Source organism: Protopterus annectens, chromosome 9.part0, assembly GCF_019279795.1.
Source record: "Protopterus annectens isolate FY-2018-M chromosome 9.part0, PAN1.0, whole genome shotgun sequence".
Lineage (NCBI taxonomy): Eukaryota > Metazoa > Chordata > Ceratodontiformes > Protopteridae > Protopterus > Protopterus annectens.
Window position 1 is genome coordinate 507,069,757 of NC_056743.1, and position 16,218 is coordinate 507,085,974.

At 40.9% G+C, this 16,218-nt stretch overlaps 1 protein-coding gene across 1 annotated transcript in view; it reads right to left on the minus strand.

Moving 5' to 3' along the window:
- LOC122811304 (erlin-2-like) overlaps positions 1-15,739 on the minus strand; it is a 162,787-nt gene extending 147,048 nt beyond the window's left edge. The window contains exon 1 of the mRNA XM_044083066.1: positions 15,648-15,739. Coding sequence (XP_043939001.1) covers positions 15,648-15,724 — 77 coding nt within the window. The 5' untranslated portion in view covers positions 15,725-15,739. The remainder of the gene's footprint in view (positions 1-15,647) is intronic.
- Between the last annotated feature and the right edge of the window lie 479 nt (positions 15,740-16,218).

A 16,218-nucleotide genomic window follows, 5' to 3' on the forward strand; every position in this document is an offset into this window, starting at 1 on the left:
CTTTATTGAAGACTTTGGTTCTGAAACTCGAATATTTCAGGAGTCGGCCGACTGGCACTTGTGAAATGCTTCTGCTTCAGGCACCGCGCGGCAAGAAAGACAAAGAACATGGCATTGGCTGCTTGTTTTATACCCCTGACATCATGGAAGAGGAGACAGCAACTGACGCAGGACCCAAGACTTTGGAATTCAGGCCAACTGAGGGCAGCCTGCCAGCAGATTACCCAAATGTAATGACTGCAACAGTGAAACACGAAGAACATCCGGGTTTTCCCAAGGGGGATGACTACACATTTTTTGGCATTGAGCTTAAGGGTCATGGTTCTGACACCAGTAGCTGGTCTCATTGAGGCCTTTCTGGAGGATGTTAACATCACTTGGGGAGTTAATAATAGCTCCCAACTTGCAATCGTCTGCGAACTTTGTCAGCCAGAGTCCCTTCGTGTTGGCCTGGACTTCAGAGAAGTTTATATCAACCAGGAAAGAACCCAGGACCAAACCCTGTGGGAATCCATTTGTGACTGGTCAGCAGTCTGACTTGGAGTCAATTACTTTCACACTGTGGTTTCTATGAGCCAGTTTGCAACCACCTAGTGATATAGGGGTTGATGCCTAGCTTTGTAAGTTTTTCTAGGATTCCTGAGTTGGGAATGGTATCAAGGCCTTGGCCAGATGAAGCTAGGCTGTACGAACCATCTTGCCATTATCTCTGATGACTGACTCAAAGTCGTCGACCAAGTTGAGCAGGCATGATCTACTCTTCACAAAAACCAAACTGTGCAGGGTCCAGAGTTTGGAGATTCCCTATATCCTTGTTTATTAGGTCCATGATGATGCGTTCCATAGCTTTGCATATCAGACTTGTCAGGCTAAGGAGGTGATAGTTCCTGGGGTCTGTAGTTGCTCCTCCTTTGTGGAGAGGGATGACTGTAGCAGTGCACCATTTGGTAGGGACAAAGCCGGAGGTGAGACTGTGATTGAACAGGGCACACAGGTGAGGTGCCAGTTCACTCTGTAGTTCATGTAGAACACAGCCAGGAATATTGTCAGATCCCATAGAGGCTGCATTCTTGGCCTTGGATAGTGCTGTTTTAACCTGTGCAGCAGTAACACTGGGTGCCTGGCAATCTACTGGTATTTTGACTAGTCCTTTCGGGGGGGAGGGGTAAAGTTAGCACTGAATCTGTCGGCCAGTATATTGGCAATATCTGTTGGCTGGGTATACGAGGTACCATTGTGGAGTAGCTCAGAACAAATCTGGGTATTGCCGTGGATATTTTTTACATAACTATGGAAAGCCTAGTGGTTGTCTTTACTACCTGCTGCAATTCTGTTTTCACAGCTAACTTTAGAGGATTTGATGATGGATCTCAACCTTTTGAGGCTGATAAGGGAGTTTTTCCAGTCTTGGGACTTACTCTTACTTCGCATAAGTTTCCTCCTTCTGTTGTAGAGTTGATTTATGGCAGGAGACCACCAGATTGGCTTCCTTTTTTTGAGGACAGCGTCTTGATTCTATTGGGTATGGCGAGATCCATGCATTTGTGTATGTGTTCGTACAGTGCACTGGTGTATGATTCAGCGGTCATGCACCTATTCTCCCTTTGCATGGGTGCAATGACGTTAGCCACCTCTGTTTTTAGGAGCCCAAAGTTAGCAGTTAGCTTTGGAGAAGCTTTTTATGGTGGTTACCTTTGTGTGTGTGTGTGGGGGGGGGGTTGCATTTCCAGGGTGATTAGTTTGTGGTCGGATCTAACCAGGGAGGAGTTGACTATTAGTGTAGAGCAATGGTCGCCCACATTAGTAATGACCAGGCAAAGGATGTTGCTACCTCTAATGGGGGTAAGAACGAGCTGATCCAGGGCATTGGAATTAATGAATTCCAGAAAGCACTGGGCAAGTGAATTGGTACACGAGTAGTTTTCCCAGTTAATGGAGAGGTAGTTGAAGTCGCCCAGTATGAGTGTTAGGTTGGACTCTAATATTCTCCAGGGTGCTTAAGAACGTGGAGTGAGAGTCATGGGACATGGTTGAGGACGTATTGCAGGCTACGACCTGAATCGCTGTCTTACCAAATGTTAGCTGCACCTGAAGCATCTCATATGCGTTATGTTGGGCTACCAGTCTGGAGGTGTGTGCAACCTTTATGAATATGCAAACACCACCGCCTTTGAAGCTTCTGTCCAAGTTCTGGGGCGAAAGGTGTGGAATGAGTTATAGCCTGTTAGTGCAGGGGTGCTTTTTGCTGCTTTGAACCAGATCTCTGTTACAGGACAAATGTCGATGTTCTCCATTTTAAGGAGTGCTTCTAGCAAGTGCATTTTGAGATTAAGACTTCAAGCGTTGAGCAGCATGATCCTCAAATTGCATTTGTTTGTAGCTGTTACTGTGGTAATTCGGTCTTTGGAACACCGCCTAAAAAAGGCACTATAGGGGTGGCAAGAGCCTTGGTCAGTATCCGAAAGCCCAGGGGTGGCAGATGCAGGCCATCTCTGGCAAAGCATCGAGGTCTGTCAATCATGTCATCCCAGGCAGACAGATACTGGATCCCCTTAGAATGACACCAGAAATTTAGCCAATTGTTGATATCAACCATTTTATGCTTGCACTGTGGTATCATTCTGGGTGATGGTAGGATGCTGCTCAGGGCTAGGGTCATACGTGCCTGGGCTACATAATCCAAGAGCTTCTCCAGGTCTCTTTTCATGTAGTCCAGGGAGGTATGATTTGGATCATTCACACCCACATGTACATTGACAGAGTCATATTTGTACCTCTTGTTGATAGACCTGAGTGCGTGCGTTGTGGTGGATCCTGGCGCCTGACAGGCAGCTTGACTGTTACTTTCTCCTTATTCAATCTAGTGAGTGGGACATCAATGTGCCTCACTATTGAGTCACCTATGATTAGTGTGTTGGGCATGCTGTTTGCCTTAAGGGGCTTTGGTTGAGTGGCACAAAGTTTAGGAGAGTTATGTGTCTCATGATTAGTGTTGTGGCAAACAGAATGACATCAGAACATTCTTAATGTTTCTAATTTTTTCTATGAGATCATAAAGTTCAGATTATTAAATCATTATAATTTGGTGGCACAATCCTCACAGGCATTCAAATTCTTATCTGGAAAATTAACACTTTTTCCAAGAGATACTATTTAGTACAAGTACCTTCTGATATGCAAGCATGTACTAACACGGTCCCCCATCAGACCAGCTATCAGCTAAGCAGCAAACATTATTGTTTCCATATGTATAATCATACATTTCTAAATAACACACACCTGAATATACGACATTTCAAACTAAGAATGTCAAGAAGGAGAGGGTAGCAGTGAAACACATGCAAGTGTAACATGCAATATCACACCTTAAAAAGTGGCAGTCGATTAACATTTGTGAAACAATGTCAGTTGGACAAGATGAATTAAGCCAGCCATTATAACTGGACCCCTGCTACAAAAACAAAAACGATAAACTAAAACAATCACAAACAGCCTCAATTTCCCCTAGTTAAGTGTTTTCTTTTTCCACTTCCCCTTACTCGCAGATGGCAATCGGCTGACCACCAGCTCCTCTTGTCATACACCGGATATACCACCATACCTGTCTTAGCCTCCCCCATGCTGTACCCACCCAACATTGATGGCCAGTGGAGAACGCTGCTGCCGTATTATACTGCTGCTGAGGAGTGCATTTTAACACCCACTACCTCCATACGGTGGGCTTTGATAGCTAACCTCTGATTAAGTGGTACATCCAACTTGCAGGACAAAGCCCCCCTGTGCCCCTAACACTGCTATTTTGTTGCAATGAACCTGGCCTGGCTCCCTCCCACAGGATGAGTGAACCGATTTTAGCCACCAACTTCTATCCTCCACAGTCATAACCCCTCCAATTCCCATGCCACTAGCCACAACTGGGTTACCTGGGTGATACTAATGGGCTTTTATCCCTCTGTGCCCCTGGACTGCCTAGCTAGTTAAGGGCTTTTGTCTCCACAGTTATAACCTCTTCAGAACTAAAAGACAAGCAAAAGTACATGACTTAAAATATTAAAAAAACTGTGACATTAAAAAACCAACCCCCACCATCTAAGTTTTAAAGCACTTAGTTGTACTAATGCAATTTTTTAATCCATGAAAACTGCTAGTAATTTCAATTGGTAAACAAGCTCATTATACACAAAGTGTCATAACTGCCTCTCCTTGCTCCTAATTTACCTGACTCCAGAACTACAAATAAACACTCTCTATACCCACACATTGTTCAGCATGTCTATATAAAACATTAATAACTTTTTTGTAATATACAGGGTACACATGTTCATAGACAGTTTGCTGGATATCCATGCATTTTTTTCCTGAATAAAAAACACGTAGTACGCTTTACAATATATATACCGCTAAATACCTGTTACAATAGCAGTAAACCTTTTATATCATTTCTATCCTTTCTTAGTACAGAAATATAAGGCCCATCATTAAAGCTATAAAAATACCACATCCTACGTTTGAAAGTACCACTACATCTTGCAAAAATAAAAAAGTTGTTGTTGTTTTTCTTTCGGCTTTTCCCGGTTAGGGATCGCCACAGCAGAACTCCGGTCCGCTAATGATTGGCAGTAGATTTTTTATGGGTGCCAAGGTGCCAGCTCGATGCCCAACCTTCAACGAAGGCATGCCCATTCATGCATGTCTTTCAAACGCCACTTGACCATGGGGAGGACATGCAGACTCCACACAGAAGACTTTCAGCTGAGAATCGAATGGGAGAACCTCTTGCTGTGAGGCTACAACGTTACCGCTGTACCACCACGGCTTCTTGTAAAAATAAAAGTAAGGTTATTAAACTCCACTAGTTATTATAATAATACCTTAAGGCTACATACCCATTAATTAATAAAAAGTGCTTTTTCAACTACTACATTGCAAAGTTTTTTTGTGGCCTTGTCAAATGCTTCCATTGCATTATCAAGTAGGAGACACAAAACATTTTAACGGAAACTCTGCTCAGTATTTTTACTCTTAACCACAATTCCACTTAGAGAAGCATATATCTCTTGTCTTTATAATTTAATCATTTCAAAAGAAGATTCGAAGAGTTTGAGGATAACTTCTTGCAAAGTCTACTGATTTTAAATCATACAATTCTGTTAAAAAATCATCACCTTTAGTAATTAATCTAAATGCTCTAATCTCTTGCCGCTTAATACCGGATGTTGACAAAGTATACGCAAAGTTGACATAAGTAGCCTTCCTATATACAGTGGAATCAAACTCAAACTGTTGTCATATGTAACACTAATAACCAAAAACATAATACAATGTTTTGTTGTGGTATAACTGAAAGTTAAAAATCAAACAAGCTACTATCCGTGTCACAAAACTGCTTGAAAGCATTTTTGCTGTCATTCCAAATAAAAAAAATAAATCATCAAAATATAACAAACATAAAATGTAAAACACTTTTGTGCACTTCCAAAGTGAACATTGCATTTAATTCCGGGTCTATTGTCAGCCATCCAATGGGCTAACTTTTGAATGGCTGAATATTGAACAATAAGCACTGAAAGTTCACTCATCAAACATTCATTTCATTGACAGTGTAACTACTTGTCCAACACTTCCTCATCTCATATGCAAAATGGTTCAAACTCCTTTTCTCTACCGTAGTGCGGTCCCCGAGTGATTATATATAGTAAGTGGTGTGTGGAGGGCGAAGTCTCTTACGTTGGGGGTTGTGGGGTGCAAAGCCCTCCACCTGGATGGGTTTGAAACACTTCCATGTGCGAGACGGGGAAGTGTTGGACAAGTAGTTACTTAACCTGTTGATGAAATGAAAGTTCGGTGAGTGAACTTCCTATGCTTATTGCTCGATGTTCTTAATCCTTTCAATGGTTAGCCCATTCAATGGCTGAACACAGACCCTCTAATTCCCACAGTATCAAAACAAAATTTGTAAACACAGGTGTCATTGCAGCTCCCAGGGTTGTTCATGACAACTGATGAAAATACTGATCCTAAAACAAAAAAAAAAATTATATTCTTAAAAACAAATGCAAATGTACATAAAATCTAAATTTTGCCTGGCAGTGAACTGTTCCTTGCAATGCAATATATTCTGCATCAAATTCTGTATCTACACCTTGTGAAAAAACAAGCGTACAAGGACTTCAACAATAGCAATGGGGGGGGGTGAAAACTTCCTTGAGTGCAAAAATGTTCAACTACCATCAACCTTAATTCTACTACTTGAACAACTGAATCTGTCTCTCAATATTATTTAGAACTCTACTCATGTAAGAAGTCTTTGATGTTAGTGTGCTACCTGCCTAAAAGATGGATTAATTAAATCATTACGTATTTTAGGCATACTGAAAAGTACGATTCTTGTGATGTATAACATAGAAAAATGCAAAGAAATCTTGACTACCAAAGTCTTCTGCTAATATGTCTAGCAAGTCTCGGTCTGCACGTTTGTAAGCCATTTAACTGCATTAATACAAAACTGTCATAGATTTTTTGAAACATTTTGTCAAACTATTTGTTTTGGTTCATAGCAGTCACTCTACTCCCTTTTATCTGCTCTCAAGCATCTAATATTATTTTTTCTTAAAACATACTCCAGACATATGTGTGTGTTTTTTATAGATTATATATATATATATATATATATATATATATATATATATATATATATATATATATATATATATATATATATTATTTTATATTTGTTTACCGGGAAAGTCCGACTGGACACAGATCCATTTTCAGTGGAGGCCAGGGGAGAAAAGCTCTAAAATGCCATTACAACACATGAAAAGCTCCAAAATGCAATTACAACATATGAGAGAAAATAATAAAAACAATATATTAGAAACATTGTACGAATACACAGTAGAGATTAACAATTCATAAAAGTAGACAGCAGTGATGTATATACAATACATTAAAGGACACTGTTGTTTAGGATATTGGGTAATGTGTGCTGATTTAGTAAAGGGAGTTATTAGTTCTGTAAGTTCAGTTTAGTAAAGGGGATTAAGTTTGGTAAGGGGAGTTATTAGCTCTGTACATTACGTATCACAAGTTAACATTCTTTCAGGATAAACTATTTGTTCTTAACAGAATCCTGCAACAATCACTTGGAGTGGATTAACCTGGGGAATGGCAAGAGCAAAGCCAGTTGTTTACATATTGGGTTTTTAAGCGTTTTTTTGAATTGAATAATGGAGGTGGTAGAAGTTATTTGATCTGGTAGTGAGTTCCAGATTTTGGCAATGTTGCAGACAGAAAGGGCTTTTCCAGTGTCGTTTTTATGTTTGATGACAGTTATGAGGTTCTGGTTACTAGATCTTAAGGCTCTTGAGGTAGTGTGGGGCTGAATTAGATGCTGGGGTTGTATCAGGAAGGTAGTAGAGCTTGTGTGCTATAGAAAGTTGATTGAAAACAGTATTTGAGGCAACTCAAGCCAATTGAGCTGCTTAAGGTATAGACAGTGATGAGACCAATAAGAAGCTTCAGTAGCAAACTTGGCAATCCTGTTATAACAAGATTCCATTTTATTTAGATCTGTTTGGCAGAGATTAGTCAAGATAGGTGCGGCATAGAGAAGGATGGATAGGAGGCGAGTCCTTGCAATAGTTTTAGTATGTTTAGTGATAAACCATTTGTTCCTATAGAGGAGTCCAAGCTTTTTGTTGACTTTCTTGACTGTTTGTGCTATGTGGATGTCAAACTTCAGGTTATTGTCGATTCCTACACCTAACAGTTTAGTGTGTTTGGTTGGAGTGATTTGAATGTTATCTTTGGATATGATGGGAAAATCATTGTCTAGAGAAGGAGATCTACCAGGGCTGAAAAGAATTAGTTTAGTTTTTTTTGAGATTAAGAATAAATTTTATGTTAGTGAACCAAGTTTCAGCTAGAGTGAAGTTATTTTGGGTTGGGGTTTGCAGTTCAATTAAGGTGGGGGCGGCACATACAAGGGTGGTGTCATCTGTGTATTGTACTACTGAGGCAGTGAGTGAGGATGAAGAGATGTGGTTGGTAAACAGAGAGAACACCAATGGGCCGAGGATGGATCCTTAAGGGACTCCTATGGTTACTGGTAACAGGGAGGACAATTGGTCCTGCCACAGAACGGCTTGCTGATGGCCTGATAAGTAGCTATTGAACCATGATATAGAAGAGGGGGCTTATATTTAGGGTAGGTAGAGTTTCAAAAAGCATACTGTGGTTTACCATGTCAAAGACTTTTGATAAGTCTAAGAATATGGACGATATGCGAACTGACCCTTGTTTCTATAATGGTTAACTATGTTGGTGAATAGTAGTGCTGTGGTGGTGCTACGGGAAGGTCGAAAGTCACAATGAGATATGGAAAGTAGGTTATTATTTTGGAGGTACTGCATTAGTTGAGTATGAACTGTTTTTTCTAGTATTTTGGATAAAAGGTGACAGGATTGCTATTGGTCGATAGTTGGTGAGCTCTAAGGAGTTACCTCCTTTGTGCAGTGGAATAATATGTGATGTTTTCCATGAGGTAGGTACCTTGCATTCTGACAGTGACCTATTTATGAGAATTGAGACAGGATAGGCTATGGCTTCTGCTGATATCTGAAAAAACTCAGCTGGAAGGTTATCAGCTGCTAGTGTGGTTGGTTTAAGTTTCTTTAGGAGTTTAGAAATTACCTTAGTGGACACAGAGTGCAGGGTAAAACTGGAAGTCCTGATTTGTGTAATGGGGTGGGGGGTTGGGGTAGTTATTGGTGTGGGGCTATTTGTACTATTTTGGGCATTGGCAAGTGTCTGGACTGTTTCGGTAAAGAATTTGTTGAATTGTGTGGGAATGTTATCCTATTTGTTTGATAGCACAGGGGTTGGAGTAGTGGATTTTCCTGGGTGCAGTATGCTGTTTATTGTGGCCCAGAATGTTTGAGGGTTGTGAGCATATTTTTCTTGCATGTTTTTATAGTAATTAGTTTTGTCAAGTTTAATTTGTTTTTTGGCTTTGTTGCGGAGTTCTAGATACTTTTGTCTAAAAGTATTGGTTTTGTTTTTGTGAAACCAAATCCAGGCCTTGTTCATAGGTAGGTACTAGGCTATCTGCCCAAAGGCATTTATAAGCCTAGCCAGAATGTGCTGTCTTTCGCCGCCCCCTTAGATTAGTTCCTTGTGCCTCTGTCCAGCATAGCCACTAAAGTGATCCCCAGGGTAAACTTTCTGTTTCCCATCCACTCGTCAAGGTTTCTCTTGAGTGTTAACGAGGGGCTCTGCCTAACGTAGACTGGAATCTTGTTCCAAAGCATGGGAAGTCTCTGGGTCAGAATCTATCCCACCAGCACGTCCTATTTATCGTTGTGGTCAGGTTTAGATCCCTAGAGCGTGTGGCTCAAGGGGATATGGTTTTCCTTACGTAGACCATGTCAATCAATTCTGGGTTGGACACGGCCTTGTATGTCAGGCAGAGATCACCTCTGAGTAGGTGGTATGCAACAGAGTACAGCTGGAGTTTCTTCAGTCAAGCTGCATAGGGCATCTGTTTGAGGCCAGTGATCCTCTTGGTGAGGTACTTCTGTGGTCTTTCCAGCTGTTGCAGGTGTCTTGTAAGGTACATCCCAAATGGGGCATTGTACTCTATGATGGGTCTGATAAGTGATGAGTAGAGGTGCACAATGACCTCTTGATCTGGATGCAAACCCTTTTGTGATTAGATGGGCCACACAGAAGGATTTTCTAACCACTTTGGCAATGTGATTATCAAAGGAGAGATTACTATCTACTTGGGTCGCCAGATCCCTTATTATGTCTTCCATATTTACGGGGCTACCAACTATGTGGTAGCTTGTGGGTACTTAATTTTTTCCAAAGGGGATGACTATGCACTATCTGGCATTTAGCTTGAGGCCATGATTTTGACACCAGGTATCCATCTCAGTGACACCCTTTTGGAGTATGTCGGTCAGCCAGAGAGTCAATTATAGCCCCTAGTTTGCAGATGTCTGCGAACTTGGTAACTTGGTCAGCCATGGTCCTTCAGTGCTTGCCTGTACCTCTGAGAAGTATATGCTGAACAGGAGTCCTAGGACTGAGCCCTGGGGAACGCCACTTGTAACCGGTTTAGAGTCAGACTTAGCTCCCACAACTCTCACCATGTGTCCCTTTCATTATAATTTGGTATCTTTTATTAGCCATGGGGCATAGTGAGTTCTTACTCTAATGGTTCTGGAGGGTGCATGATAATTTAAGATTTTTAGGAAGGTTCTGTTAAAATACTCCACGGCTTTGTCAAGAGATAGTTGTATTAGGGAAGTCCATTTACAGTTTTTTAGTGCACTGATGAAGTTAGTAGCTATAACGGTCTTTTTGTTACATACAAGTCTGAGGATGGGTTGGCTGATGTGTTGGGATCTGTTCCTAATTAGGTAGGTTGGTTGATGAACCTTTTTCAGATTACCGCCCACACACTTAAGAGTCTACAGAACTCAGGGGGGGGGGGGGCTGTTGCTTCATTTATTTTTTTTATTTGCTGTGGTCTAGGTGGAAGAATCAGGCTGTAATAGCACTGCCTATTCTTCACTGAAAACCATCTGCACGACACTCTCTCTACCTGGACCACTTCTATGGGGCTATTTTTACAGTGTTCACGGTCTTCCTGGGAACATCAAGTAAGAATCACCTGAAGTGTACGTGGCCCACTTTTACAAGGCTATTTTACAATGGTACCTCCTGTCTGAAGTTATGCACCATGACCATGGGGTAGTTAAATACTGTATTTTTAGATCTTTTATGCTATATGATCTGTGGTGTGTTTTAAGTAGTGCCATGCCACAAGTCTTCACTTAATGAGCGGCCAGATTAAATAGGAGGGTTAGATGCCATAGCCTTCCATCTAGTGGGTGCTTCAACTAACAATACTGTCTGTAAAGGGAGGGGTCAGAGATGTGACCATTGCAGTACAGCAGTAGAGGCATAGTCTGTTCCTCTCAGTATGGAGTTGGTCTCCCTTGGTGGTACTATATTCTGAGTCCAGCAAGCAAAAAAGGAATGAGCTGCTTAACACATTTGGAGAGTAACTGGTATCAGACTGCGAGACAGGTGGGGATTCTGTTACACAGAGGATGTATGAGGGTGTGAGCCAATCAAGTGATTGACAGGTGCACTGTTCATATGCACAAACTTCTATGGTTACGTTTTTTTTTTTTAGTTAAATTATGCCCCTAAGACAGCATGCACAATTTAGGACCAGTCTGTGATATATATTTAATCATACCTACCATTCAAATTATTTTTCAAGGAAGGTATTCTAGCACATGGAATCTGTATTTTTGCATGATTGGTCATCTCCAAGTTATGTCTAACTAAAGCATTTCTGCTGACTTTTATGTGCACTGCCTGAAAAGTGTAGGGAAATTCATATTTTAAATTTCTTTACAGTCTTGCTCATGTAGAATGAGTCATATTTGAAACACTGTGCACTATATACTACCATATCTGTTAAAATGAGCTCTAAATTTGTTGTACTATATTTTCTTCAACCTAGAGCATAAGAAATGGATTTACATCGCTCAAAGGTTCACACAATGAGCAGTTCTGGCTTCCGCATCTGTAGGTGGCACATTCAGATGGGTCACTGCAATCTTTGCTGGATTCTACAAAGTCGAAGGACACTTCTGCTCTTTTCGGAAATAACAATCAGTCCTTGTTCTAAGATTTTGGAAGTCACTGTTAATATCCCAGTTTTCTTTCATGAGGTTGTGGATAGCTAAGTGGTCCAGGGCAAAAGTGATGGCCATACTAGGTTTCCTTTTTCCATCTTTGGGGTCTTTATATAAAAGGTTCTGTAGCCCTGATCAGCAGCATCTTTCAGCTGTTCCCATTAGGGGTCGCCACAGGGATCATCTGTTTCCATTTCTTCCGGTCCTCTGCATCTTGCTCGGTCACACCAACCACCTGCATGTCCTCTCTCATCACATCCATAAACCTGATCTTAGACCTTCCTCTTTTCCTGTTACCTGGTAGCTTCATCCTTAGCATCTTTTTCCCCAATATACTCAGCATCCCTCCTCAGCACGTCCAAACCAACATAATCTTGCCTCTCTGGCTTTGTCTCCAAACCTTACAACCTGGGCTGACCCTCCAATATACTTATTCCTAATCCTGTCCACCCTAGTCACACCCAGTGCAAATCTTAACATCTTTAACTCTGCCACATCCAGCTCTAACTCCTGCCTTTGTGTCAATGCCACTGTCTCCCTGATGTAGTCTCTCAACAGATTCAAATGCTGAAGGATTTTCCTGAATTTTCCTTCCTCTGATACAGTTTAATACCAAACACAATAATTTTCCTTTGTACTCTCAAGGTAAAAAGGCTTTCCAGGCCATTGAGGTTAATAATAAACTTGTTCAGTTCTTTGGAAACCCTTGCCTCATGCACTCCATGGGATTAAATTGTATTCCATACGGTGATCTGAGGATGCATGCTGTTTGCATGAAGGATCATATACTCTTACTGGTTTCCTATACAAGTTATTGCTGAGTGGTCCATTGTGTTCACTTGCTCTTTGCTGTAGTTTGTTGTGAATTTGGGAACTGTATGCAGTTGTTGATGTATTCATAAAATTCCTTTTTGTTTTTTTTTTTTTTCAGTTCCTGACCAGATGATAAATACACTGTCAAAATGTATGTAATATGAATTTGGACTGATGAAGTCACAATTTTGATGAAAACGTGTGTGCTATCTGTTGGCGTTAAAAATAAACCATCCTGTTGCTTTGGAGCCTTTTGAGCTTAATTTTGAGCTTAATTTTGTGTCTTATCGTGAGCTGTTGGAGTCGATTGTACTGCCGTATCATCATTTCTTGCGGAGCTTGCCTTGTTCATTTTGGCTTGGTTTGTTGGTTTCTTTGGTTCCTATACATTGGAGATTCCGTGGTATGAATTTGGACTTGAAAATTTCCTCCGTTTCTCATTTATCAAGTGCTATATTAGTCAGGCTGGGGGCTATGGCTGCCCCAACTGCAATTCCTGTTGTCAGTCTGTAGCATTTCTTGTTGAAAAAGTTGTTGTTAAGAGGATGTACAAGTTTTTTTTTTTTTTTTTTTTTTTTTTTAAATGACCTCTGGGTACAGCCCCCATATTTCTCAGGAGGGCTTTATCTACTACTTTGATACGAAAGTGGTGGTGTAAAACCATATATAGTGCCTTCGCATCAATCGTGACTAGAAGACAGTCTTGTTGCACACTGTTATCCTCCCCCCCCCCCCAGAACAAGGGTGTCTACTACAACTGACTGTGTTAGCTGCCAGTGGTTTGATTGAGACTTCTAGACAAAAGGTCATTAGCTCAGTGATGGCTCTGCCACTTTATATCTGTGTGCGACTTAGGAATACCAAAGAATGTTGGTATCCTGGGATGTGGGACCATTAAGAACTGATAGAATTTGCTGCCTATTAGTTTCATATCATGCAGCATTTCTAGTAAGCCTAATATATGTCATCATAAACTGAACTGAGCAGAGGTTGACCTTACTACTGTAGTAGTGGGGCTTGTTCAACATGCATTCTGTTTTAATACTGTACACTATGGTGTCAATTATAATGCCTCCTCTCTTATTAGCTTTCATCACTTTCCTAGACCTATCCTTGTCAAGATCCTTAACAGCTAGAAATTCATTTGAAGAAACATTGTAGACTTTTTGCTTACATTTTTTTCTCCAGTAAGCTCTTCAAATATGTTTTGCACTTAGCTCCACGAGCTCCTAGGGTCAAGTTCATGCGTCTGTGTGCGGAGGGGGGGGGGCAAAAATTGCTGCACTTTTCCGTTTTCAGACGATAATTTGGTTAATGCTAGTGTTGTTATCATTTGATCTTCTTTCTTTTGCATGGGTTTAGTTTCTTACAAAAAGTTTCTAGTCTAATATGATGTTCAACGGTTCATTCCTGTGGTGAGGGATAAAAGTAAGACTTTTTCCCAAAATCTTTAGTTCCATTTCAGTGACTTGCACAGTGCTGTTGTTCCAGACCTAAATTTGGAGCTCAGTAGGTGGCTTTTTTTGTAGAAGTCCTAGAAGTTTTTTTATGTCCCTTTTTCTTTGACCATTTTGGCCCCAATGTATCTGGTCATTGTAGGTTATGGGGGCCCTGGCCTGATCTGTGGTGCTCTGCAAGGGGGTGAGGGGTGCAGGTTCCATTTCTTTGTGGTATTCCATATACCCTGTTCGCAATGATGCTCAGATGTGGGAGTTTGCAGAGCTTAGAGTGCAGATTTTATCTGGTCCAGCTGGTGTCTGTCCTGATCAGAAATCCTGTTTGATATTTTCTATGATTTTTTACGATGGATTCTAATGCGGAGTTGAGCTGTCCATACTCTTTTTTTTTTTTTTTTTTTTTTAATGTCTTTATTTACTCCAGATCTAGTTCCAATTGATCTTTTTTGCATAAACCAGGATGGGTGATAACCCTAAAATGGCCTGTAAGGGCATACAGCCTAGTACTTAAAACTTAAATTTAGTAGTCCAAAGTCTTAGTCTGGTCCTAACTTCAATCATCAGGTCAGAAAGCAATGGAAAATTGTTCAAGGAGGTTGAATCAATGAGAAGGCTACTATAACTTGCCTCTTAAAGGGAACAGCTGTCTCATGCATTACCACTGTTAGAATATCTACCAGTGGGCACTGGTGATCTGATGCAACTACAAAGGTCTAAGGAGGTAGGATGTCACATGCACTTACAAGTGAATGACAGCCATTCAAAGAAGCAAATACTGACTGACCTTGGCCGAGTGCTGCAGGAGTACCTGCTGAACACAGGACAAAATCGAAGTACACATATATCCACTGGCTGGCCCACACACAGATAAAAAAAATTGGAACGGGGGGGGGGAATACAAGCAGGCTGATAACTGGAAAACCTGGAGTGGAATAAAAACACCTCCCACAAGAATAAATCTGAAATCAACACTCACAACTATTGCACCTTTATAGTTTCGCCTTCAATGTCCACTATTATTACTCAGCTTGTGTAGTACCTTCATAGGTGGGATACTGCTATAATCAGTTATTACTATACTACTAACAACCTTCTTCCTAAACACACCCACCTTGGTACATGCCACATCGGAGTGAAGGTACAGTATGCTGAGCAGCACAAGCTATCCCCCTTCATAAACAGGCTGAAGCTTCTGCTAATGGACTGTACACTTTCTACACCGGTCTGCATGGTACCAGACGCAGACGTTACAACAACAATAGGGACTCCATAGCTAAACAAGTGGCAGTGTACAAGCTGCTGGTCTATCAGAGATGTCAATGTAAAGAAATGCAAAAATGAGAAAATGGGCAATATGGAACTGCCTTGTGAGAAGGCCTTAGCAAACACACGATGACAAACGGACTCACACCCTTGGATGTAAGCAGGCATACATGACAATGATAACAAAAAAAATTCTGACAGCTGTATTCTTCCAAACTAAAGGTTATTGTGGGTCTTCTACTCAGTTATCAATACAGCTACTACTACTATTCCATGGAAGTAGTGTAAAAACATTACGCTAGACTCGCCTACATTCCTTCTTCAAAACTGAATGCAGCACACAGCTTTATACCATCAACCAGATTACATCTTTAGTCAAAAAATAACCACCTACATGAGCTCATAGTTTCTTCGAATTGTTTCTGGAATGTTGGGTTTTGTAACACGAACTGCCTGAAGAAAGACAAACATGGTTTTATTTTAAAAATATGTGCAACTTCACCAAAACATTTTAACAGTTTGGCAAAACTAATATTAATACACTACTGGATAATGACGTTTTCTAATTTCTTTGTGAAAGAAGCCCTAATAACCCTGACATGCAATGACTACACATTACATACATCATGCTGATTATGCTCCAAAGCTGGAAGAAAGACATACTTGTTATGTACATCTGACATCAAAAACATGTACAACAAGCCTGGTTATGCATGGCTTACAATGGTCATATTCGAGTTCCTCATTAGAGCAAACAAACCCCTGGATTTACTAATCTTCCGTGCAGGACTAGCTTAGTCTTGCATGGAAGTGGCCATTTATGAGCAGGACGGCAGTGCGCCATGCATATTAATGAAGGCATGCTGCCTGAGCTCCTAGTCTTACACAAAGTGTGTAAGAGTGCAGGGGGTGTGTGTCTGAGAGCAGAGCAGTCCGAATATACATGCCCCTGCAATGAAGAACAG